General features: G+C 38.5%; 1 protein-coding gene across 1 annotated transcript in view; it reads left to right on the top strand.

The window, feature by feature from the left end:
• Positions 1 to 27,137, top strand: part of LOC309568453 (uncharacterized protein) — a 90,251-nt gene extending 63,114 nt beyond the window's left edge. Inside the window, exons 7-12 of the mRNA XM_082274124.1 lie at positions 412 to 473; positions 4,669 to 4,862; positions 7,166 to 7,305; positions 13,894 to 14,014; positions 18,745 to 18,857; positions 26,929 to 27,137. Of these exons, the coding sequence (XP_082130250.1) occupies positions 412 to 473; positions 4,669 to 4,862; positions 7,166 to 7,305; positions 13,894 to 14,014; positions 18,745 to 18,857; positions 26,929 to 27,021 (723 nt within the window). The 3' untranslated portion in view covers positions 27,022 to 27,137. The remainder of the gene's footprint in view (positions 1 to 411; positions 474 to 4,668; positions 4,863 to 7,165; positions 7,306 to 13,893; positions 14,015 to 18,744; positions 18,858 to 26,928) is intronic.
• Positions 27,138 to 27,357: the final 220 nt, after the last annotated feature.

The raw sequence follows: 27,357 nt of genomic DNA, 5'->3' as shown, positions 1-27,357 counted from the left end.
AAAGAGAGAAACTTTACAATCACTTAAAGCTTTAAAAATATTAAACTATAAGCTGAGTGGCTGCCGTGGACAGCTGCTGAAGATCCCTACTGCTCCAGTGTTAGTACATTTCTCTTATTACATTATTTTCTAGTAGCTACAGATTATTTTTTTCAGAATATTGGAGTAAAGACATTCTTATTTTGTGGCATTTATAAAGGGAAAATCAGCAAAATGATTTTTATATTTTATGACAGCTGTGTGGCAGGCAGAAAAATATATTTATTTCAGTTTTTGACTTATTTTTCTTTCATGTTTATGATAAAGGATTATTGCACAAATATTTTACAGATACTGTAGGTATATTTTATCTTTTCCTTATAACAATGTTGAAATTGGAAAATAATTGCAAATTATTTCTATTCTTTACAGATCTCATGGATACCAACAAAAAAACATCATGGCACAGAACTATCAAAATCATTGATATCAGAGTGTGTATCAGTGGCAATACCTCACATATAGTGCCAGTTATTATAGTGATGCTGAATTAAAAAAAATGTTTATTACATTTTCTATGTTAGAAATAGATAGATAGATAGATAGATAGATAGATAGATAGATAGATAGATAGATAGATAGATAGATAGATAGATAGATAGATAGATAGATAGATAGATAGATAGATAGATAGATAGATAGATAGATAGATAGATAGATAGATAGATAGATAGATAGATAGATAGATAGATAGATAGATAGATAGATAGATAGATAGATAGATAGAATCTGTTTAAAAAAAATAAAAATAGTTAGATAGACTTTTATAAAAAAGATAATTATTTATTTCTGAAACAAGTATCTATGAATAACAAGTCACTGTATTTTTCTTAAAACCAATCAATACAGAAATAAAATACATCTGTGTCAGTTAAAGTATAAACTATTTAAATGTTTCTAACGTATTTGGACTACAAAGGAGTCCATTTGTGTCTGCAGTCTACAATTTGTTTAGGCCCCTTTGACACGGGCTTTCCGATCAGGTTCGTCTGTCAGTTTTTTCAGGCGGACCTGATCGGATGGTCCATGCACATCTATGGGGCAGTGGATGTCAGTGGTGACATGTCCGCTGACAGCCGCTGCAATCCGATCTGTTGTGGTCCGCAAAATCCTATTTTCCATCCGTCTGGAGGATCGGATCGGATGAAAACGGACAGGCGGTTCATTTTCATCTGATCTCCCATAGAGGAGAGCGGGGATCTGACAGGTCTGTCTCTGCAAAGTAAGCTGAGCCCGAGCTGTCATCCTCCTGCTCAGCGGGGATCGGAGGATCGATCCTCACTGAGCAAAACGGAGTCCGCCGGGCGTAAAGTCCGTGTGTAAGGACACTTCGGCAGTCCAGTACAGATCTGAGTTTGTTTATATAATAACATTTGTTAAGGTTGAACTCCAAGAAAGCTAAAACTCCTCTCTGGCAGTAGGGTTGTGCCTGCACTGCAAGAGTTAACTGTACTAGGGAATTGGGAAAAGCAGTTTTTACTTACCTGATCCTCCACTCTGAAGACTTCTTTGTGCTACCCGCCTCTGATGTCATAAAGACTGATGCAGGGTCCATAGTCCTGCATTGAACGTGAGGCCATCAAGGGACAATCAACCAGTGAAGCACGGGGGAGCACTTTCTGCTGGGGGAGCAGAAGATCACATAAGTAAACTGCTTTTACTGTCCCCTTGACAGAAACAGGACCTTAACCCTTACTAGAAAATTGGAGGGGGAAAGAAGAGGGAATCTTCGTCCCCTTAGGATAAATAGGACTTTATCGGCATCTATTTGGCTGATCTCAAAAGGAATGTACACTAAAATATATATAAAAAACAAGTTTATTTTATACAAAAGGTACATAGGTTTCATGAAAAACTAAACCATAGTACAGGAATACAAAAGACAATCATGTGACAATATGCTCCTTCATCAAAGGGAACCCTTTTGCAAAACAGAATATAACAATATAACATTTGGTATGTGAAATTCAGACAATAAAGATGGAAAAACTTAGCAATTTGTAGAATATGCAGGGTTCGCTAATGACGGAAACATGACCAGAGAATTGCTACGCGTTTCGCTCCGTAGCTTCTTCAGGCGATTCTGTGGAGTTGTGGTGGCAGAAGCAGTGAGTATCCTCTATCCCCTCATGAATGAACTCAAAGGTTCCCCCAGAGCTTGTAATTGTTTGAGAGGGACTAAAACTTGTATGTCTCCTCTTGTATCCAAGTGTAATATATGCAGACGTCTCCCGAAGAGGCTGGTAATCTGCTACCCTGATCGGCACTTCATATATTACACTTGGATACAAGAGGAGACATACAAGTTTTAGTCCCTCTCAAACAATTACAAGCTCTGGGCGAACCTTTGAGTTCATTCACGAGGGGATAGAGCAGGGATATGCAAACTGTGGCCCTCCAGCTGTTACAAAACTACAAGTTCCATCATGCCTCTGCCTCTGGGTGTCATGCTTGTGGCTGTCAGAGTCTTGCTATGCTTCATGGGACTTGTAGTTCTGCAACATCTGGAGGGCCACAGTTTGCATATCCCTGGGATAGAGGATATTCACTGCTTCTGCCACCACAACTCCACAGAAATGCCTGAAGAAGCTACGGAGTGAAACGCGTAGCGATTCTCTGGTCATGTTTCCGTCATTAGCGAACCCTGCATATTCTACAAATTGCTAAGTTTTACCACCTTTATGGTCTGAATTACACATACCAAATGTTATATTCTGTTCCCTTTGATGTGGGAGCATATTGTCATACGATTGTCTTTTGTATTCTTGTATTATGGTTTAGTTTTTCGTGAAACCTGTGTACCTTTTGTATAAAATAAACTTGTTTTTATATATATTTTAGTGTACATTCATTTTGAGATCAGCCAAATAGATGCCGATAAAGTCCTATTTATCATAAGGGGATAAAGATTCCCTCTTCTTTCCCCCTCCAATTTTCTAGTTTACGTTTTTGGGATGTGGCATCAATACATTGAGATTATGTCTCTAACCCTTCTATTGAAGCTCTTAACCCTTGCAGTGTGGGTGCAGCCTTGTTGCAAGGGAGAATTTTACTGGAGTCTGGCTTTAAGAATAAGGACGGGTTTAAAAGCAGACTCCCACTAATACTTATCATACAGTTGTTTGTAAATGGTGCCATGCTGAAAAACATTAGTAGATCTTCTATATCTCATAACGTCCAGTGATGAGATATCTCTACATAAATTTATACTTTTGTATCCACAGTTGTCATAATGGACTTATACACACAGGCACACAATATGTTGCATTTAGATCCATATTTTATACTTTTTGTATGGATCTGAGCACATCTGAATATTGTGATATGGGCTCAGATCTGTAGTCAGGAAAACAAAAGAAAAATCTGAATCCACAGTCCTGAGTATGGACTGTATTTAACTGCTTACTGCCCAGCCACAGTACATTTACTGTGGGCGGACAGGTGGCACAGGCTATTGCAAGCTGTCACTGGCTAATGTTTGTCAACAGGCCCCTGTCAATGATCTATGGCTGAGACCTGCTGATCGGCTGTAGCCAATCACAGCACACAGTCCTGAGGGCTCTGAGCACAGATCAGTGTCCTGGCTGTTTCTTCTCCCTGCAAAGCAGGGAGAAAAAACAGCCAGATCTTTAAGTAAAAGCAGCACACATTACACACTAGCAAAGTCAGTGTCAGTTAATCAGTTAATGTACCTCCCAGCGAGGGTCTATTAGCGGCAGATTGCCTGCCATACTATCACAGTCCCACTATAAGTCGCTGATCACTGCCATTACAGTATAGCGCCAATAGTTGCAAAAATTCCAGTATATATACCATAGCTTGTAGATGCAAACTAATTAATATAAACTTATTGGGATTTTTATTTTTTTTTTAAACCACAGACATGTAGCATAATATTTTTTTTTTCTTTAAAATGTTATGTCTTTTTTCATTTATATAATAAAAAAAAAAAACCCAGTGGTGATCAAATACCACCAAAAGAAAGCTCTATTTGTGTGAAAAAAGTGATAGAAATTGAATTTCCATACAGTGTTGCAAGACCGAGCAATAGCCAGGTAAAGGAGCACAGTGCTGAATAGCAAAAAATGCCCTAGTCCTTCGGGAGGCCAAGTGGTTTATGCATGTAAATATTTGTACATACAGCATATAGTGTAAATATACACTTTTGTCCTTAAATACTGAGGACACTGATAGCAGGACCAGCCTGTCTTCCAACAACTATGAGCTGCCTTCATCCTAGCAACCCAGGATGCCAGGTGGCAAAAGCTATCTGTGCCCTAGCAAACTAAAGTAGCAAATGTGGCATTCACCAAGCATTCACTGCAAGTAAATCAATCACTATAATGTAAAACACATGCACCAGGAAGATTCGTATGAAGTGAATGTTTGGTGAATGTCACATTTACTGCTTTAAAAAAATATATCCATGGTGTCTGATAGCAAAGTCTCCTTTGAAAATCTTTGCTACTCTTTTAAACCTGTGCCATAGCTTTACATGTGTGTATAAACAAATGAACAAATTTAAAAAAGATCTCTCTAAAATAATTACTATTATGTTAAATGCTTTAGTTCCCAATCTGCATTTTGACTAGATCATCAAACACCAACATTTAAACTTTTTTTTGGCAGAGGATCTCTCACATATTTTTCACAAATTTTCCTAAATGAATTGATAAATGAATTATTGAAGGAACTTTGTAATCATGCACTTAAAATGGAGGTACACGATTTTGTAGATGATCATCTTATAAAGAGCACACTTCATGATTTTTTGGATGAATTGGTTACCAGTATCATCCAAACAGAACTTCCATCACTGGTGAGTATTTATATTTAATTTTCCACACATACAGTACACCTAAAATGTAGACATGTGCAGAACAGAAAAAATTGGTATGTTATTAATGGTTCATAGGCTTATATGCAAGTTATTGCCATAATAAGTGTATGGGGACCTGGGTATTGCCCTGGGGGAACATGTATCAATGCAAACATTTTTCTTTTAAAACAATTGTTGCCAAAGCATACAGGTCATGTGCATGCTTTGGCCAATCATCAGTAATGCATTCACTGCACCAGCGCAGTGCATTATGGGGCGCTCATCAGCAGGCGAACTTCCCGCCGAGCGCCCCATTTGTTTGTGTGTTCAGCGAACACAGGAACAGCTGAAGTTCGAGTTGAACGCAACATCAAGCCCATCCCTACCCAGGAGCGATTTATCTATTAACCCCCCCCCCCCCCATCCTGATTATTTTCAGTAATAATCATGAATGTTAATAATAGGCGCATAAAAAAATGGAAATGTAATGCACTGCAGTAAAACATGCAGATATTAGGGGGCTCAAAAAAGAAAACGCAAATGTTTTGCATGCAGTAAGTTATGCATGCAGGAAGTCGCAGCAAAAGATGGGGATAATAGTTGTGTGCTATAAAACACATTTTAAGAATTGAATAGTAGTGAACAACTGCAAAACATGGACATAATTATGGCTGGCTTTGAGAGACAGGACTAAATGGGCTAAAATTCTGGTAATAAACAGTAGTCCGGACTTTGTAACATATAGAGCACAGCAGTCAGAACTATGTCAATGTGCATCATCCTCCACACTGTGTTCAATGGACCCCTTTATCTGTGGTCTGTGTGTTCCTGCTATATGATGGTTGGTGGGCTTCTTCATGGAAGCCAACATGCGTCTCCCTTATTGTTCTCAGCTTGTGCCTTGGTGGCCCCCTTTATGGTGGTCAGCACTTTAAAACTTTAAAACTTTAGAGACAGGGATGGGCTTGATATGCTTCTCTGTGTGCACAGAGCAACTCACAGTCAGATTGACTTGCTATGGATAGTGATCTGCTGAAGTGCGGTCTGCAGTGTACCCATTTATCCAGGCCTGGCTCCTAAGTGCCATCTCTAGGTGTGGATTACCCCCCCACCCTCTATTTTACTTGTTCAGATAAAAGCCAGATTAGCAGTAGGCAGTCAAAAATTACCATGGGGTAAAGTGAAAGCCAAAGGTAGGTATACATAAATGTGTATGTGCAAACACAGACATACAACGCGTTTGTAGAATCAAGATGCATAAAGAAAAAAAGCAACCAATGTTCACTTTTCCTATTACTGATACCTTTGTGCATCTATCAAAAAAATGATACTGGTCACAAAAAAAAAAAAATATATATATATATATATATATAAATATATATTTTATTTCATTATAGAGTAATTCACTTTCACCAATTAAAAAAAATATTTACAGGTATGAAAAGAAGTAAAAAATGTAGTGCTAGTAACATGGACATAGGTGTGCGGGGGGGTTGCCAGGTGTGCCCGGGCACACCCTAGACCCCACCTGCGGTGCTGATTCCCCCTACTGCTCGGGCTTCCCCCCATGTTGGCCCCACAGTGCTACTGACTTACCTCCTCTCCTCTCCCCCTGGCTGCTGTGAGGGTTGTCCTAGGATGGAGAGTGGGAAAGGGGCTAGGAAATATGTAACTTACCAGCCCCTTCGTTTTCTAAATGAACACTTAATGTGTACTTAATATAAGTGGGTACTAATATTTATAGGTAAAGTTGATCCAAGAAATATCTGATTGCCTCTCGGGGGATCAGGAAGGAATTTTTTTCCCCTGCTGTAGCAAATTGGATCATACTTTGCTGGGGTTTTTTCGCCTTCCCCTGGATCAACTGTGGGTATAGGATTGTGTATATGGGATTGTATGGTTGGGTTATCATTACTGTTTTTGTTTTTTGTTTTTTATTGGTTGAGCCAGATAGACTTTTTTCAACCTGACTAACTATGTAACTATATGTAACTATGTAACACAGTGAACTCACTGAATCCATTCATAACTAAAGAATAGTAAACTGTGCTTACTATGCTTCAGTTTGTGAATGAACAGGAAGCCACTCAGCACAGAGTACTTTCTATTCATTCTCTGTCCAGTACAGCTGAGGCTGCAGAGAAAGACATGTGTGTTTGTGCTTTGGGGTGCACACCCTAATGCAACGGGCTGTGCACACCTATGAACATGGATGACTGATTTATGGTAATCCATGGGAGTGTAGTAGTATTTACAATATCTGTTCAGTACTAATCACATTAATGATCAGTCTTTTTTTGTAGGTAGAAGAAATTAACAAAGAAACTGAATATGACAAATGGCTAGAGAATTTCATACAGAACATAACTGATATGGAAGTGAGAAATATAGTGACCTCAGTGCTCACTGAATCTGATGATCAATTCTCTGCACTGCTGAAGAATCAGGTGAATAGCTAAATTGCTGAGGTTGCTTCATTTATTTCTAACCTTTAAAAACTCCCCTTGACAACCATGCATCACTACTATTTACAAGCTATTTAGTGCCTGGACTAGTCCTGTCTACTAGTCCTGTCTACAAATATCTAACGGATATTTGTGACCCTGAAACATATTTCCGTTAACATCTTGTGTTATCTCAATAAAAATGGTTTGTTACCCTAAAAAAAATGGATTATCTTCCCTTCAAGAATGTTATACAGCACAGTGCTTGTGCTTAGTAATTTGGCCTCCTGTATCACCTGAAACACATGGTTGATCCTGTGTGGTTCTGCCGTCCCCCCTGACTGACCACAGTTTATCATGCTTGCTGAGCTCTGACACCGTGGTCAGTTTACATGCCTCTATCATCCGCAGGCCTGCTCTGTCTTCTCCCCCTCCCCTCCCTGCCTGTCAGCTCATGTCATTGCCGCCTTGCTCCCCTACTGCTGAAATAATATCTATAGTTTTTTCATGCCATCCCCTCAAATATCGATATGTGTTCCAGTGTCTGTGCTATATAAAAAAAGATTTCTACTTTATATCAGAGCATCTCCCAGCACTCACGGGACCGCTCTGCTATCTCTCCTCTCTCCTCCCCTCCTCCCTGGCTGACATCAGCGGGAGTTCTCGGCCCCTCCCGCTGTAGATGTCAGCCTGGGAGAGGAGAGAGGTGAGGAGTCACGTGAGCTCCGGGAAACGCTCTGATATAAGGTAAAAGTTGGCAACTGTTTTATATAGCACAGACACTGGGACACATATCGTTATTTAACAGAGGGGATGGCATGAATATACTATAGTGTCTTAATAACCACTTTAAGGATTAATACAGTCAGACTTTTGGACTCTATGAAAAAAAAGGGGGGAAGGTGAAACTACGTACCCCCACAGGTCTGCGCTTGCTCAAATGAAGCTAAGTGTAGGAAATGGGCACCTAAAACCAAAAGTTTGTGGTGAAATATGTGCGGACGGTGATTAATAAACTTTATGTAGAGACTATTAAAACTCTGCGCTGATGCTCCATTTGGGTGTGGATACAGAAATAAATAAATAGATGGTAAAAAATTAGGCTGCAACCTCCCTAAATTATAGTCCAAAGGACCATATAGTAAATGTAAAATGAGGTAAGGTGATGGCGCTGCCTAAAATAAACTATGATGGTGGACAATATCAATAATAAGGGTAAAATTGCACAAAAAAAAACACGTAATAGAAAAAAGAGCACTAAAATACAGCTGTATGATAAAATCTAAAGGAGAAAATTTAAAAGGAGCAAATGTGCTAATTAGGTATATAAAGTGATGTGTACAGATATAAGTGGACCAGAATTCAGTAGGCCTTAGACAGTAAGAACAATAGGTATAAATCAAATCAAATATACAAAAGGTAAAACCTGGATCATATGAGTGAACCTTATAAATGAATTGGTGAAGTAAAAATATACATGATATGATATAAAACTTGGTAAGTGATAAAAAGTGCTCTGTGCGTAGCAAAATACCCCAAATAAAATCACACCCTGGGGTATAAAGGTGCAGTGACAAAAAATATAAAAGTCCAATATAAGTGATAAGTGCCTATAAGGCAAGTGCAGTGACCATAAAAAGAATATATAAATATAATGAATACAGTTCAGTATTAATAGCAGGTGATGATATATATAAATCTAGTGAACACAGTTCCGTGTTGATAGCAGGTGAGGGTTTTCTAATACCAGAAATACAAGGAGTGACCCCGTGGTGGGCGGTGAGGTGCTGGGTAACCCCTCTAGTGAAAAGTGCAATCACCAGAAATACCCACCCCACACAGGGGTATAGAGCGGGTATATAGATGTATCCTGCGGCCAGAAATCCTCTATGGATCCTAGGTGGGGGTATCCTGGAAGGGTCCTAAAAGGAAAGGAAGTTCCCCAGGGAAGGTGGCCGGGATCTAGTGGGCTCCTGCCAAATAGGAAGTGGGATTCCTGGTATCCACGAGGTGTCACTCGTATTGAAGTGTCAGGGTATATGGAATAACGGAAAGGCACATAGCGTGATACCGTCTGTACAAGTTTATTGATGTTAAGACATAGAAGAGGTACTCACATTTATGCAGTAGTTTAAAAGCATATAACGAGCGGTGGAGCGCAATGCGGTCCGAGCCTCGATTCCAAAAACCGGAAATGATGCGACACGCTGTACGCATTTCGTAGTATTACGTCCTCACGTGAGCTCCGGGAAACGCTCTGATATAAGGTAAAAGTTGGCAACTGTTTTATATAGCACAGACACTGGGACACATATCGTTATTTAACAGAGGGGATGGCATGAATATACTATAGTGTCTTAATAACCACTTTAAGGATTAATACAGTCAGACTTTTGGACTCTATGAAAAAAAAGGGGGGGAAGGTGAAACTACGTACCCCCACAGGTCTGCGCTTGCTCAAATGAAGCTAAGTGTAGGAAATGGGCGCCTAAAACCAAAAGTTTGTGGTGAAATATGTGCGGACGGTGATTAATAAACTTTATGTGTTAGAGTATTTTTAAATAATCAAGGATCACGGAGGTGGAGGCAAGAGCTCCATGTTACCGTCTTCTATCTTGATTTCTGTGCAAGAAATAGCAGCGCATGCAGCATAACATCCAAACACGCTGAGTTTTCTGGGAATCAGGAGTAAGGAGGAGAAGAGAAGGCAGGAATGGACCCAGGAGACACAGATACATCCTCTGGTGGTGGAGACCACCTAAGCTCGGCTGATTCCCTCTGTAGTAAGAGAAGAGAGGATCCACGTCATCTGGTGAGTTTTTCTAACATTCCCCCAGCACTTGTGGTGTCCTTGGTCTTCATTCCTTGCATGAGGTAGCAATGCAGTCTTCTTCTCCTGGGACTTACAGAACACTTTGACCATTTGGTCTGGAATTTTGATCTGGTCTTTTAGACTTACTAGGACTTCTGGACTGTCTCCTTTTGTACAAACACATAACTCTGTTTGTTATACCAGCTTAGTCTGTGTTTTTGGTTATTCGGAGTATATGCACGTTATCACTTAGTTGTACCAAGCATCTGGCACACACATTTATATTTCATTATTGTATACTTGTTTTTATTGAAGATCTTACCACACAATACTAATATTTCTATTATTTAAAAAATACTCTAACACATAACGTTTATTAATCACCGTCCGATAGCACATACTTTGTATTTCACCACAAACTTTTGGTTTTAGGTGCCCATTTCCTATACTTAGTTTAATTTGAGCAAGAGCAGACCTGTGGGGGTACGTGTTTTCACCTTCCCGATTTTTTTTCATTCGTCTATTTCTGTAGCAGGAGGGGGCCTAGCAGCTGCTCCCCATATACATTAAATTATCACTTGCAACTATTTTTTATTGGTTTATTATTTTCAATATTTACAATTAGAGGTGGTCCTTTGTGCGGGTGATACTATTTGTTTTTGGACTCTATGATAGTTGGTGTGGTGCTTACTTTGTGTTTAGAAATGTTTAAATTGCCAGTGCTGGCAGTGATTCATCACTAAGCCTTTCAAGCATGATTTAAATTATTCAGAAATGGTGTTTGCAAAATGTGTGTATATAGTAATGGCCAGTTCACATCACACATGCAGTCCATTGCCTTTTTTCTGCATCAAAAAGAACACATGGAAAGTAGGGTATATGGTTTTCAATGGCATATTTGATATGTGTGCATTACATGGTAGCAAATCACTAACTGCACAGAAACACATATTGGGATGGACTCAATAGTGGAAACCAGTAGCTAGACATTCTAAGGTGAGTTCATCATAAGGGTCAAGCCAAATGTCATATTTAGCCAAACAGAGGGTAAAACAGAAGCATACAAAAAAGTGGCAATCACCCCAAACTTTAACTAGCCTTTGCAGCAAGATGCACATGAAAGGGCAACATGCCTCATAAACAAACAAAAGATTGCCCAGCATAATTACCAGCCAGCCTGCAAAACAACCAAATTGGCCCTGTCTAACAGCTTACATTAAAAACAGAGGGTTTTGTTTGCACACATTTGCAAATATATGCGTAAGCCACAGTGCCCACATCTAGGGTCCTCTGTAAATACTGTGGTCCTAACTCTAAATTTTCAAAGCCTCCATAGTAGGAGCACTTATAAGAATGGATAGATTAAAGGCAGGTTTGCCTGGAGGAAGCCCACCCCTCCTTAAAGGCACAGGAATGCAATGGGACGCCCAGCAAGAACACAATGGCAGTGAAGGCATGCTGCGCACCCCTGTACCCAATTCAACAAACTGTACAACTTGCTATACAAAAAGTGACAACCCCCCAACCTATAACTAGCCTTTGCAGGCTCTAGGTGAGTGAGCGACTCACACATGTTGTGGAACCCAGGGTGCTGCACAGCTCGTCTGTGAGATTCAGTAACATGCACAAGTCTGGTATATTGCTGCACTTCTTGGTATCTTGAATTGAAGCATTAAAATCACATCACAGGCATGACAGGAACATAAAAGGTAACGCGTTTACTCAAACCTTTTATGTTCCTGTCATACCTGTGATGTGATTTTAATGCTTCAATAAGAATACCAAGGAGTGCAGCAATATTCCAGATGTATAACAAATGAAATTGAAGTCCTGGTTGACCACATCAACACCACATCCCAGAAACGAATATAAAAAACAAAAAATAAACAAATGGGACTTTAAAAGTGTTGAACTCCCTTCCAGTATAATTCTAGATAAAGAGACATTAATAAAAGAAAATTGCTTTATTCATGCACAATCATTATTTTTTTAAAAATTCAAATGTGGGAATAGACAGTTCCCCTAAAAACAATAAATGATATTGCACATCAATATTGCAACCCAAAAAGGCACCCCTAAAACTTGAGACTCCTCCCCCCATAAGTAAACTGCAATACGTGAAACAGTAAACTCAGGCATGTGGAGAAGGCAAGATTCATCCCAACGCATTTCGCCTTTGTAGACTTCTTCAGGGGTATCAGGGGTACAGGTGGGTTAATTTGTAAAATAGATTGCAATTCGGAAAAAAATCACAGGTACTCATCTCACTCTGGTTAGATGCCAAATTGGGCCAAGACATTGGGGGCTAGGTGGACCAGAGAAACTCACAGCAAACATGGGAGGACCATCTAGAGATATCCAAACAGCGCAGAGAGGGAGGCAAGAACAGGTGGCTCTGCCCCCACTTATATACATTTTAGATAGTACTAGCCCAAAAAGGTGGATGGCGGAAAGAAATGTGTCACAAAGGAAGGCCACTACATTGGGGATGGAGATATCTATATATCTTCCTGCAGTCCCTTACTCGTCTGTATCACCGCAAAACTGCCCTGTCATGGGTAGCCTGTGATTCCATATGTGTGCATGTTACTGGCCTTTGCTGAAAGGTGCATATGGAAGTGAAAATGTGTGCAAACAAAACCCTCTATTTGTAACTGTTAGACAGGGCCAGTTGGGTTGTTTTGCAGACTGGCTTGTAAGTGTGCTGGGAAATCTCTTGGTTGTTTGTGAAAACAGAAGCATAGTTGGGTAATGTATCCAGAAGTCATCACTGGGATAACCAGAGCAAAATGTGTAAACCAGAGAAACAAATAGTCAGAAGACTTAGTGGGAGCTCAGGTGATGTTGGGACAAACATGGTCAGCAAGCAAGAACAATCCAACGCTCTAGGAAGCATACACATAAACTGTCAAAACTGAAAAATGTGACAAGTCACCTTAAAAATGGGAACTAGACCAATCACAACATGTCAGGATGACCACACACACACACATAAGCGTGTTCAGAGACTCCCTTGTAGGTAGACAGAATGACTGAAGGCATATTATCATTTTTTAAATCCCCCCAAGACAGACCTATTGGTCATCACTAGTTTTATGTCCAAATAATTTGTGTTTTGAAGACATTTCTCATCTAACATTAAATGTTTATGCTAGAAGACTGTCATATGCTATTTATTTTGCTTTTAATAAATACCTTCACAGCTTCAACACAATGGGGTTGATTTACAAAGGGATTAGGACTTGTTCATTTATGTGCAAATTTAACTTTGCAAAGGGAAATTTCATTTAGCTTAGTGAATGCAGTGAACATGTATCCATAAATACCCAATCACGTACAAGGAAAATTAGGAAAACAGAATTTTTGCTTGCATGTGATTGGATAATTGAAGTCAACATAGTGCCATATGCCACTAAGCTAAGGGAAATTAATTTCATTAAGTGAATGGTCTATAATCCTTTAGTAAATCAAGTCCAACATAGCTCTCTCTGAATGTGCTTACTGTACAAGTCTTGATTTGACTATTAAGAAGACATGTTGTTTTTATAGACTAGACTTTTGGGAGAGCCTATTTCCATTCTGCTGGTGACGCTGAGCATCTTTGAGCATTTTAGCTAGTTTGCAGAAATCCTAATTCAGTCACTTTATAGTGGCTATGAACCATAGCATTCGTTTCAGGGATATATTTGTGTTATTTGGTTTTAATGTGTAATCATACTAATGAAAAATGGAAATGTCCATAGTACAAATAAAATAAGACTACTTTTGCTTTCTTATAGATTTTGGCAACAGCAAACAAACATATAGTGGACATGTTTATATTGGATGACTTGCTTAGACTGATTGGAACACATGAACCACTGATGTTTGAAAAGGATTCATCAGGATGTCTGTTGGAAAGTATGTCAAACATAATACACAAATTCATCTGTTTCTTTAAGCATTGGGATATTTTTCCCTAATGATTTACATTCAGAGTTGATTTACTGTACTAAAGACATTGAAAATGTTCACTTACCAACTGAAAATCTTCTAGTCTGCACCTTTACTAAAGGAAAATAGGCTGTTCACTTTGCAAGGGAATTTTCCGCAGAGCTAGTGAATATGGTGATGATTCACTTTGCAAATCATCACATGCAAGGAAAAAAAAAAATGTTTGCTTGTGCATGTCAGATGATGGTAGTCAGCAGAGCTTTACCACATTCACTAAGCCCTGGGGAAAATTTCCCTTGCAAAGTGCAACTTCTCTTTCAAAGTGAACAGCCTACAGGCATTCCTCAAGTTAAAAATATTTGAATATCAGAATTACATACAACTTATACTTAAAGCAGAGTTCCGGCCTCGGAAACTATCTTTCACTAGAAATACCCCTGGGACAGTCAGGGCTAGTGCATTCCATAATGGATAGCTTCTAAACTGCCCCAGGTCGCACTTACCTTTTAGAAGAAATACTTACCTTACGGAACTGACGAGCGGGGCCGGTGCAGGCGCATTGATTCCTGAGAGCGATGACGTTCAGCTCCCAGGAATCATTGCAAACCGGAAATGATGGCGTGGGCAGCAGCCGCAGACGGAGGAAGTGGAAGAAAGGTAAGTATATTTTCTTCAATATCAAGGTAAGTAATTAAAAAAAAAAAATCGGGACTAGCCATTTGTTTTTTAGGTGACACTGAGCAAGCCAATGGCCCAAGTGGATTTAGAGGCCAGAACTCCGCTTTAAGAATGGAGGCAGCTTGATTTTACAATAGTCCTGGTTATCACAGGGGTGGCTATCTTGCTGCTCACCCCATGCTGCCACCTACTGTCCGGCGGACCTGTCAGCAATTCCACATAACTGCATGGCCTGGTAACCCTTCCCTATGCTTTCCAAAACATCATTTATTTTTTTTTATTTTTATTTTTTTGCTGGAGTTACACTTCAAAAAAAAAAAACTTACAAACAAATTCAACTTCAGAACAAACCTACAGAGCCCATCTTGTCCATAACCCAGTGACTGCCTGTATTTGCCTTTAGGAAATCAACTTTATTGACTATCCTAGTAGTTCTGCTAGTTATATGAATTTTTAGTTTTCAAATGAAAATGCCTGGGTTGAGTGAATGCTGATAAGAAGAGTCTGGTAGATTTTTCCACAAAAAAGTCCTACTAAAATTTGTATGAAAATTCTCAGAATATTTTCAGAACATTCAAATATTGTTCAAAAGATTTGGTTTGCTTTTAACATTGATTTTGTAACAAATGGGCTTTACTGAATGAAAACTATATATGGTAGGTACATCGTTAGAAATTAATTTAAAAACTATTTTCCATCCTGCTCCTTCGCATTTTCTCGTTACTGCGGTCGAAAAAGAAGATTGATTTGACACCACTAACAATTAGAAAAATGAACAAACTTTCTTACAACATTCTTCTACTAAGAAATAATTTGAAATTCTATCTATCTATGGCCACTTTTATACTGTGCATCATGTAATAAATACTCCAAACAACCAAATCACCCAAGCGCTCATTCCAATGGGGATGACAGGCATGTCGCTCTCCTCAGGCAGGGAACTCCAAACATAAGCACATGAAAGAGAAAAGGAGGTGCAAACACCTGGTGCATTACCCGTGGACACCTTTAAAAAGTTTATTAAAATGCCAAAAACATACTCACAAACATGAAGAGTAAAATTTGCATATAGAAAGTCCACCACATATGGAAATGAACATGTCCCTGTAATTGTACCACTGACACGTTTTGGGAGTCACGCTCCCTTCCTCAGAGCTGGTCTTTCTTTCAGCAGACCCCAATATAAATACTGTTAAGTATGTTATTTGTATATATTATGTAATCCTATCAGTAAATAAATATTGCTAACTACTTCTTTTGTTGAATAATCTTCAGATCTAGGTGTGTTTATGTAAATACTCCTATAGTGTCTGATGTGTATTCACATATATACTTGGTGACCACTCGTTTTACACACATTTGGTAGTCTCTTTTAGCAATATTTTAAGTGGTTGCAATATTTACAAAGGCACACTAATGAAGGGTCTTCTTTTGAATATTAACAATGAACATTGGGTGCTCCATATGGTGGCATTTAACCTAGTTAACAGGATATATATATATAGAGCTGGACACTAAACCTTAATAACCTTATAGTACATACAACCTTATATATTTTGTATAAACATCTTGGGAGGTTATTTACTAAAATCAAATAGTGTGTTATCTTTGAAAGTGAATTTTCACTGTGCCAAGAAATATTCCCTTTGCTTAGTGAATGTGAAGAAAATGTACTTTTCAAAGAACAAGCAATCAAGTGCAAGGATAATAAATAAAACATTATTGTTGCTTTCTCTTGATTGGATGATTGAAGTCAGGGAAGTACCTCATTCACTAGACTAAGAAGAAGTTCCTTTGCAAAGGGAACAAGCTATTTGCCCTTAGTAAATCAACCACAGCATGTTTGATACTTTGTATAAATTTAGGACGTTGACATGCCCAAGAACTGCACATAAGTAAACCATGTGACTGCTTCATCAATTTTAATGAATGGGTATACCTTTATTTTGCGGTAGGATAGGTTCATCTTCCCTGTGTATTTAACTTTTGAATATTGAGAGTGTGTGAGTTATAGTGATGGGCCCAACACCCCCCTGTTCGGTTTGCACCAGAAGTCTTGAACATGGAACATGGAAAAAGTTCGGACCCGAGCCACGAAACCTACTAAAGTCTATAGGACCCAAAATTGAAAAGTGAAAAGTCCCAATTTTCTTATTTTAAAGGCTTATATGCAAGTTATTAACCATAAAAAGGGTATTGGATGCTTAAAGTGAAACAATAAAAATGAAAAATTATTTTAAATATAGTGCCTGGGGGGTCCCCTTAGTCTACCTGTAAAGTGGCCCATCTGTACCGTGTATAGAACCTGCTGCAGCAAAACGGACATATGTAAAGAAAAAAAAATACATTTAAATTAGAAAACCATTGCCCTCAATACAAAAATGTTAAAAAAAAAAAGGCATGGGGGTCCCCCCAATCCATACCAGACCCTTTGGGTCTGGATTTTAAGTGAACCCTACACCAAAATTACAAAAAAACAAAAGTGACCTGGTCCCCCCCCTAAAATCTATACCAGGCCTTTATCAGATATAAAAAACATATAGTGACTTACTCTTAGGTAAGTAAAGGCTGGTATGCCTAATGAAGGAGCATGATTGCTCCGAAAGCTACCAATGCCCATCTTTCCCTACGCCTCATCGGAAGTGATGTCGGGCTGACAGGAAGTAGGAAGTGGAGCCCCACTGAGAGTCCTCCACCACCACAGCACCATCAGACAGGCTGCTAGACAACAGCCTCCACGCGCCACCAGCACCCCGCACCCCTCCTTTCCACAACGGTATCCAGGAGAAGATGATGAATGATTCCATTCACCTACCGTACCAGCCTTTACTTACCTAAGAGTAAGTCACTGCATGTTTTTGGTATCAATCAACCTTATGCTTTACTAAGCTGGCACTGCTTTCTTTCTGTTTATCCTCCTCAGAGCCTCTCCTTGCTCTAGCTGGCAGCCACTTTTCGTGCCCCCCCTCCCCCCTTCCACCTCTTACTTTTATATATATATTCTACCCATTTTTACTTTTTATATTTTTCCCTTTTTCCCTCATGGTGTACCACCCACCAACATCAGAGAGTGCCATCTAATCATTGACTTTATCTGAGCGTGCAGCCTGGCAGGCCAAGAAAGGGTGAGGAATAGTGAGTGCCCCCCCCCCCCTTAAACCATACCAGGCCACATGCCCTCAACATGGGGGGTGCTTAGGGTCAGTGACAACACTTTTTTTAAAAAAATGTTTCTTTTGCCGGCAATATTCTTCTTTTTCATTCATCTGTCAGCGGGGATGCCCGTTGACAGCTGATGACTCATCCATGGTTAAGGACACAGCGACCAGCTTCCAAGCCCGCTCCTTAACAACCAGCTCTGACCATGCAGTGCTCAGTACTAACTGCTCGCCCAACACTAGTGACATACCACAAATTTAGGCAGCATGTTGAGTTTTACACAATTAACTTTTCTGACAAAATAGTTCACATAAACTGTTCAGCTTTAAAGGAGAAAATATTACATAGCCAAATACATATTTTTATAAGCTCAAATGTAAGCTTTAGTTTTTTATTATCAAATACTCTGGGGAAATTAGGCTTAAACTATTCTATTGCCTTTGAAGACAAATAGGCCAATACAGAATCTAGCACATTTATTTATACATCAATTTATACATCAATCATCTACAAAGAGACTTCATCTGTCATTTGACTGTTACACTTATATGAGCTTCTTGCCCATTCCAAAACCATATAATATAATATGGAGGTTAGCCCTCCTTTTGTGCCTTTAATAGCTTTTGCTCTTTTGAGATCTGAGATCACAAGATTTTGGAGTGTGTCTGTGGAAATATTTGCCCATTCAACCAAAGAAGCATTTGCAAAGTCAGGTACTAAGATGTTTCTGGTTATCTTAAAGTTGCTGGGTTTTTTGATGGCAAAGTATGGGCATAAAGCTTAGGACTTCAGTGAGAGGATATTTGAGATTTCTGAGATGATATAAAATCTGATGATTTAATCTCTACTTTACATTGCAGGTATCATTCTTGATGTTCTTCTGAAAGAATATGTCACCATACAGAAAGTACAGCAGACAACTTTTGAAAATTTTCCAGCAAAGCATTTTCATCAAAACATGTTTAATGAAATGGTATGTGTTCAAGAGTATAAATCACAAAAAATGTGTTATAATTACGTACCCTTAACCTTTGGATAGTTCAGTGGATATGTAGTTGACTAAAAGATAGATACCAAAGTGTGGTTGTAAATGGGGTTCAGTCAGAACAGAGACCAGTCACTAGTGTACCACAAGGCTATGTACTAGGCCCTGTTCTAAGTAATCTATATGTAAGTGATATAACTAATGGTTTGTTGGGTAATGTTTGTTTTTTTGCTGATGACACAAAGGTGTGCAATAGGGTTGATATCCCTGGAGGTGTCTGTAGCATGGAACATGATTTGGTATTGCTGCAAGATTGGTCAAAGCAATGAAAATCGAAGGTTAATGTTTGTAAATGTAAAATAATGGACCTAGGGAAAATATTCCCTTGGCAGAGTACATTATTGGGGGTACAGTGTTTGCCAGCACTACAAAGGAAAAAGATCTAGGAGTACCTATTTCAGATGATTGCAAAAATATTATTGGAAAGGTATATATTACCAAAAGAGTAGTTGATACTTGAAATAGACTTCCACAGACCACAGAGGTAGTAGTGAGTCATTTAACAGTAAGTGGATTCAAACCTAATATCTATGCTAAGATAAAAAGTTAACCAAAAAGCTGTAAATAAAAAAATAAAAATGGAAAGACTCGATGGACCACTTGGTCTTTCTTCTATTGTCACTCATCTATGTTTCTATATATTAAAGGATGTAAAATGTAAAAAGGATATCATTACAAGAAACATTTAAAATAGCTAGAAACTGGTTGTCATCCTGAACCACTTGTACTATAACAAGAATATGAGTCACATAAAACTCAGGCAAATCAGGACTCTGCTGGCTTTTCCCAGCATTCCTAGAATGCATAAATGTTCCAAGACAGGTATTTAAAGTCATGACACCAGGCGCTCCTCAATATTGCCAGGCACTTAGAATATCTTTCAGGAGATCAACAATGGTAGTCCCTGTATTTTTCCAATGACAGGTTTACATTTAATAGGTATTCTAGTTTCTATTGTTTTTTTCTTTCTCCTTGATGAAAGCTCCATGTGATAGAGATAGAGCTCTTTATCATTTTTACCTACTCTAAAAATATCCATACATGTATGACCAGAATAATGCACAGCCAACAAAGGCTGTGGTTTGGGATGGCAGGGCTATCAGACAAGGCTTCAAGCCACTCTCATATCATATTGTTGACTACCAGCAACACATTTCCAAGTATAATACAAGTTTCCATATTAACCTTTTGTCAGCCAGTGTATTTCTGTAAGATCTTCCTGACTATGACCCTTCTCCTACCCAAACTCTAACATTTACCTAACTCCTAAGATTGACCCTAACTAGCAGACACATGTGCATTTCTATATAGGTAAATATTAAGATGGCCAGATTTTCAAAATGAAATCCAGGGACACCCTACTAATAATGGCCACTTTCAACCACACCCACAAAATCACACCCCCTTTCAATGAATGTATATATTTAAACTTTTTAAACAATATGTAAACATTATTAAGGGTAATCTGCCTGGCCTTACAGTTAAAAGTAAAAATGTGAGCATTACTAGTTTTTTTCAAAACATTGAGCACCTTGTAATAGAATCCAGAAATGTTCTGGAACACACACACATAGGCATGGCCAAATTCTACCCTATAGTGGGATTGTGTAGGTGTGTGATTCCTAAAGAACTTTTTAGTTGGGTTTAGCCATCATCCCGGGTAAAATTTTGCATATGGGGTTGGTGCCTCAGTTCAAAATTGGGACTTTATGGGCTTAATATGTGTGAGTTCATAAGAAAATATTCATTTTACTTAAAAGATAATTTATTATATGTTAACCATATAATGTAACAATATTCAATAAGGTTTTTCAAAGAATTCATGTATATTATATATACTGTGTGGGTTACAGACCCATAGGTGATTGTGAGTAGAAGAGAAAGAAGGAAGTAGTGACAATGTGCTTAGGGTGACAATCACTAGCTCTCTATTGTTCCACGCTTGGGTGAAGCGTCGGATCCATAGGGAGGATGTTTCAAAGTCCTACGCGTTTCGGCCGTTAGGCCTTTATCAAGGGAGGTGTGTCACCACATCTGGAATATATTAAATGAAATATTTAAGTATGTATTTTTTAAGCCAGTCGGAATATTTTTCCTTTGGTCATATAATAAAAAAAAAAAAAAAAAAAAAAAAGACGTACTTTGTTAGGAAAAAGATTCTGCCTCTGGTTTCTGTCTCAGGTCCTTATCTATCACATATGAATCGTGTAGTCACTGCTGCTAGAGTATAATTTGAAGAGTGTAAGTTTGTTTTCAAGATATATATTTTGATAAATTTTAAATTTTGGTATCTGTTTAGGTACTCACTTGGTTGGTTCATATATTTATTTTTGGCCAGGGAGCATCTAATAATGTCCTTGTTCTGATCCAATCTGGATTAAGATGTGAATATGTTAACATTTTAGTAATATGATTATTTTGGCATTATGTATCTTTGGTTTTGTACTTACTTGTATTTCCTAAAAGGAATCACTAGGTGGCACTGTGGTGTTTACAAAGTCCCCTCCTATTCTATCTGTATAGATAGAAGGGGGAAAGTATAATTATACTTGCATATATTTTAAGAACCATCAATGCTTAAAATAGCATTGTGGTTACTTACTTTTCGTGTTTTCCAAGGAAGGTTTTTCTCTTGAGCAGCAGGTCCGGGCGTCCTCACTCTCCCTCTGGTCCGAGGGAAGTGGCGCCCTATTCGATTCCCGGCCTATTTATGTCCGCTGTGCGCATGCGCAGATAGGCGCAATGACGTTGCTTCCGGGTTTTGTATGACGCGGCGCGGGTGCGCGCGCATCCTGTCATAGAGATTGCGGGTCTGATCTCAGAGCGGCCGCCGACACAGGAGAGAAGGCTAAAACCCTGGAGAGGGATTTTGCAGTTTGATGGAATATACTGCTAGCCTCTTGTAGCCCCGATTATTAGCAATATCGGGGTTACCTGTGCCGGATGTGATCGATAAGGAGTCGGAGATTGCCAGAGTATCTAAATTTTCTGAACAAAGGCGTGATGCAATATTTTAAGTGCAATATAGTATCTTAAATATATAAATAATAAACAATTATTTACAACAACTTTTTTTTGACAAATCCAATGATTGTCTTAACAGTGGTACATGTTATTTGTTTTTTTACACAGCAATTAGATATTTAAGACAGGTCAGTATTGGATCAATTAGGGGGGGCCTGGTATGGCATATATGTGGGGCCCAGATTTTAATTGGGTATTATGTGCGACCATGGGGGGCCAATTTTAGAGTTGGAGATAGTCAGATTTTTTGTTGTGGTTTTTTGTATTTTATTGGATTGGGGGGAGTGGTTTCGTAGAGTTTTTTGTCCTTTTCCTTTTTAATCTGTTTTGCCGGATGAGAATCCTTCCAGGAATGGGCGATAGCTTGTATTTTCGTTTAATCCTGGTGGTTGAGCGGCGTTCAATTTTTTAATCCATCTTAATTCCATCTGGAGGAGGGTCTTATTCCAGTCCCCCCCTCTTATTGGAATATGTATTCTATCTAATGTGGAAAAAGTCACTTTTGGCATCCTGTTTTTGTGGATATTAGCCACATGACGACCTAATGGGAGGTAAAAATTACTTATTTGCATGCTATGCATGTGCTGATTCACCCTGAGGCCAAATTCTTGTCGCGTTTTACCGACATAAAAGCTGCCGCATTCGCATTCCATCAGGTACACTACGCCTTTGGTTTTACAGTTGGCGTAATGTTTGGGGTTGAAGAGTTCACCATTGGGTAATATTTTATGTGTGGATTTTTTTATGACGCTACACTGTGCGCATGATCCACATGGGTAAGTACCCTTAGTTTTACATGGGTCTCTTCTGTTCTTTAGTTCACTGTGTACCAAGGATTGTTGTAGCGACTGAGTTTTTCTATAGGTAATCATGGGGTTTTCTGAGATTAGGTCTTTTATTGTAGGATCCTCGGTAAGGATCGACCAATTTTTTTGTAAGATTTTTCTGATGGATTGATGTTCGTTTGAATATCTCATGATTATTCTCGTTGGTTGGGTGGTGGTGTCAGTCTTCGAGGAATCTTTTTTGTATAGGATCTCTTGTCTGTCCATTTTTTTGACTTTATTGAAGGCTTTTCTCAGGCAGGTTTTGGTATAGCCTCGATCTCGTAGTCTTTGGTTTAGTTTGTTCGCTTCTTGTTGGAATTCAAATTCTTTTGTACAATTCCTTTTTAATCAGAGAAATTGGCTGAATGGAATAGAGTTTTTTAATGGTTCTGGATGAAAGCTACTGGCGTGGAGTATGGTGTTGCCGGCGGTTTCTTTCCTGTATAATGTGGTCATTATGTTTCCTCTGTCATCTTTGTAAATGTATGTATCGAGGAATGCGATTTTGTTTTTATCCTGTGTCATGGTGAAATACATATTGTGGCTGTTCCTGTTCATTTGATCTAGGCATTTTTTGATTTGATTTTCTGGTCCATTCCATATCATGAAGACATCGTCCAGGTATCTCTGCCATAGCATGATATTCTGGGTATACGTTATGTTTTCCTCTGACGTTAGGAATTCGTGTTCCCAGTCGCCCAGGTATAGGTTGGCATACGAGGGTGCACAGCTTGTACCCATCGCAACCCCGCAGACCTGTACATAGTATGTTCCACAAAAAGAGAATGTATTATGTCTTAGAATAAATGACAGCATGTTGAGGATAAATTCACTGAAGTTTCTATCGTAATCGCTTTGTTGGGTGAGTATCTTTTCTACCGCCTTTAACCCCTTGGAGTGGGGTATGTTGTTATATAGGCTCTCCACATCAATTGTAACAAGTAAGGCATCTTTTGGTACTGTTAGACCTTCCAATATTTGTAATAAGTGAAGTGTATCTTTAGTGTGGGAGGTCAGTTGTGTCACATATGGTTTAAGGTAGGCATCAATGACCTGGCTTACTTTCTCTGTGATGTTACCATTGCCAGAGATTATTGGACGTCCTGGTGGATCAATTGCGTTTTTATGGATCTTTGGTAATGAGTAGAACGTGGGGGTCCTGGGGTGCTGTGTTCTAATGAATTCCCATAATGTTTGAGATATTATCTTCTGGTTGAATGCTCTGTCTACAAGCCGGTAGAATTCCTGGTTGTATTTTTCTATCATTACAGGTGAGATGATCTGGTAACATTTTTTGTTCTCCAGTATCTTTAGACACATTTGTTTGTAATGTTCTGTATTCATTATTACGACATTACCCCCTTTATCCGAGGGTTTTATTGTGATTTCATTGTTCTCTTGGAGTTCCCTCAGGGCCTTTCTTTGTTGTTGATTTATATTGTTGGTTTTGGTTTTTTTCGATATTTGCTCGATTTCTTTGGATGTTTGTCTAACAAATAAGGCAATTGTGGGGTTTGTATTTAATGGTGGGAATTTGTGCGATTTTTTTCTAAAGGTGACAATCCTTTATGCTGGCACATAATACCCAATTAAAATCTGGGCCCCACATATATGCCATACCAGGCCCCCCCTAATTGATCCAATACTGACCTGTCTTAAATATCTAATTGCTGTGTAAAAAAACAAATAACATGTACCACTGTTAAGACAATCATTGGATTTGTCAAAAAAAAGTTGTTGTAAATAATTGTTTATTATTTATATATTTAAGATACTATATTGCACTTAAAATATTGCATCACGCCTTTGTTCAGAAAATTTAGATACTCTGGCAATCTCCGACTCCTTATCGATCACATCCGGCACAGGTAACCCCGATATTGCTAATAATCGGGGCTACAAGAGGCTAGCAGTATATTCCATCAAACTGCAAAATCCCTCTCCAGGGTTTTAGCCTTCTCTCCTGTGTCGGCGGCCGCTCTGAGATCAGACCCGCAATCTCTATGACAGGATGCGCGCGCACCCGCGCCGCGTCATACAAAACCCGGAAGCAACGTCATTGCGCCTATCTGCGCATGCGCACAGCGGACATAAATAGGCCGGGAATCGAATAGGGCGCCACTTCCCTCGGACCAGAGGGAGAGTGAGGACGCCCGGACCTGCTGCTCAAGAGAAAAACCTTCCTTGGAAAACACGAAAAGTAAGTAACCACAATGCTATTTTAAGCATTGATGGTTCTTAAAATATATGCAAGTATAATTATACTTTCCCCCTTCTATCTATACAGATAGAATAGGAGGGGACTTTGTAAACACCACAGTGCCACCTAGTGATTCCTTTTAGGAAATACAAGTAAGTACAAAACCAAAGATACATAATGCCAAAATAATCATATTACTAAAATGTTAACATATTCACATCTTAATCCAGATTGGATCAGAACAAGGACATTATTAGATGCTCCCTGGCCAAAAATAAATATATGAACCAACCAAGTGAGTACCTAAACAGATACCAAAATTTAAAATTTATCAAAATATATATCTTGAAAACAAACTTACACTCTTCAAATTATACTCTAGCAGCAGTGACTACACGATTCATATGTGATAGATAAGGACCTGAGACAGAAACCAGAGGCAGAATCTTTTTCCTAACAAAGTACGTCCTTTTTTTTTTTTTTTTTTTTTTTTTATTATATGACCAAAGGAAAAATATTCCGACTGGCTTAAAAAATACATACTTAAATATTTCATTTAATATATTCCAGATGTGGTGACACACCTCCCTTGATAAAGGCCTAACGGCCGAAACGCGTAGGACTTTGAAACATCCTCCCTATGGATCCGACGCTTCACCCAAGCGTGGAACAATAGAGAGCTAGTGATTGTCACCCTAAGCACATTGTCACTACTTCCTTCTTTCTCTTCTACTCACAATCACCTATGGGTCTGTAACCCACACAGTATATATAATATACATGAATTCTTTGAAAAACCTTATTGAATATTGTTACATTATATGGTTAACATATAATAAATTATCTTTTAAGTAAAATGAATATTTTCTTATGAACTCACACATATTAAGCCCATAAAGTCCCAATTTTGAACTGAGGCACCAACCCCATATGCAAAACCCTATAGTGGGAATCGTTTAAAGGAGATGATTAAATAAAACCTGTGACTTAATGCTGTAAAGCTACACACATGTGTTACGTTACTTATACCCACAAAATATTCCTAATTGTTATGCCACAGGTCTCACAAGCAAACATAAACTTCAGGACAAAGGATCATATTTTAAAGAATAACCTTTTCCATTACATATACTTTTTTGCACACAGAAAACTGTTATTTCATCTGAACCTACCTTAAAGAAGAACAAAAATTGTTAGAACAATAAACACCAGGACACCAGACCTGAACTATACAACTAGCGGGTGTCACTGTCAGAATACAATATCCCAGTAGGGGGAATTCTTCTATCCACATAATTTGTGTGAATGAAGTAATCTATTTGTTTTGTTGTTTTTTTCGTTTAGTTCCACTGGTCAGTTTAAGATGAATGATGAGTGAGGTTGATAATAAACATACGTATGTCAGGTATTGTACATTTGTAGATATTACACATAATTATAAATATTATCAGAGCTTAAAGAATTATTCTATTGTGAAACAAGGGGAACACATACTCTACATTATTCTATATAAGTTATGCTTTACATTTATTGCGACATCTAAAAAAAAAAAAATGCTTATTACTCCAGTAGCTTAGTAACCATTGCCTCTGTATAGTTTATAGACATTTGAAAAAAATCAAAGTAGAAATCCAATTGCCATGTTAGAAATGTACACAAGATTTCTTTTGCTAAGGGTAGCTTTTTTTGTTGCCATCTTCTAGCCCGTTACAGCTTTAGTAATACTCTGTAAACAGCACGGAAGCAATCCTTATCACTGCACTGCTTATCATAGTGTGCAGAAACAGGTGTAGCTGAAGGCTGAGAGGTACTAGGAAATGCTTCTCATGTCCTCCTAAATTTCACCATCTACTACACAATTCCTACTTTCAGACTTCTAGCAGAAAAAGCTTTTACTTACTAGAATTCTAATATTTACTGAAATTAATATTTATGCATTTTTTTCCAGGCTTTGGATGTTATTTTAACTGAACTAAATATGCTGTTAGTTGAAGACATGGAAGACATCTTTGAATACGAGCAAGATATAGAACTGGGATAAGAGTAAATGCTAAACATTGGCATTAACTTGATCTATTCTTCCTAATACTTACTTAAGCCCCAATATTAGGTAAATGGGTATAATACCTTTTTTTACTACTCATTTTCTGTATAGCAACTGAACCTTAACCTTTTTTTTACTACTCATTTTCTGTATAGCAACTGAACCTTAACCATATACATTCCTGTGGCACTGCCTCCATTTAGCTGGGTCTTAAATGGTAAAGCGGATCCCTTAATTGAGATAACTTTATCCTTAGACATTGCATTCACCTAGTTCCAGGAAAGATAGACAGCCCAAATCCTTAATACATGTCAAGGCTTTATTGTGAAACTT

This window comes from Pelophylax lessonae, assembly GCF_965119305.1.
Source record: "Pelophylax lessonae genome assembly, chromosome: 12".
Classification (NCBI taxonomy): Eukaryota; Metazoa; Chordata; class Amphibia; order Anura; family Ranidae; genus Pelophylax; species Pelophylax lessonae.
This window is presented reverse-complemented; position numbering and strand designations above follow the sequence as displayed.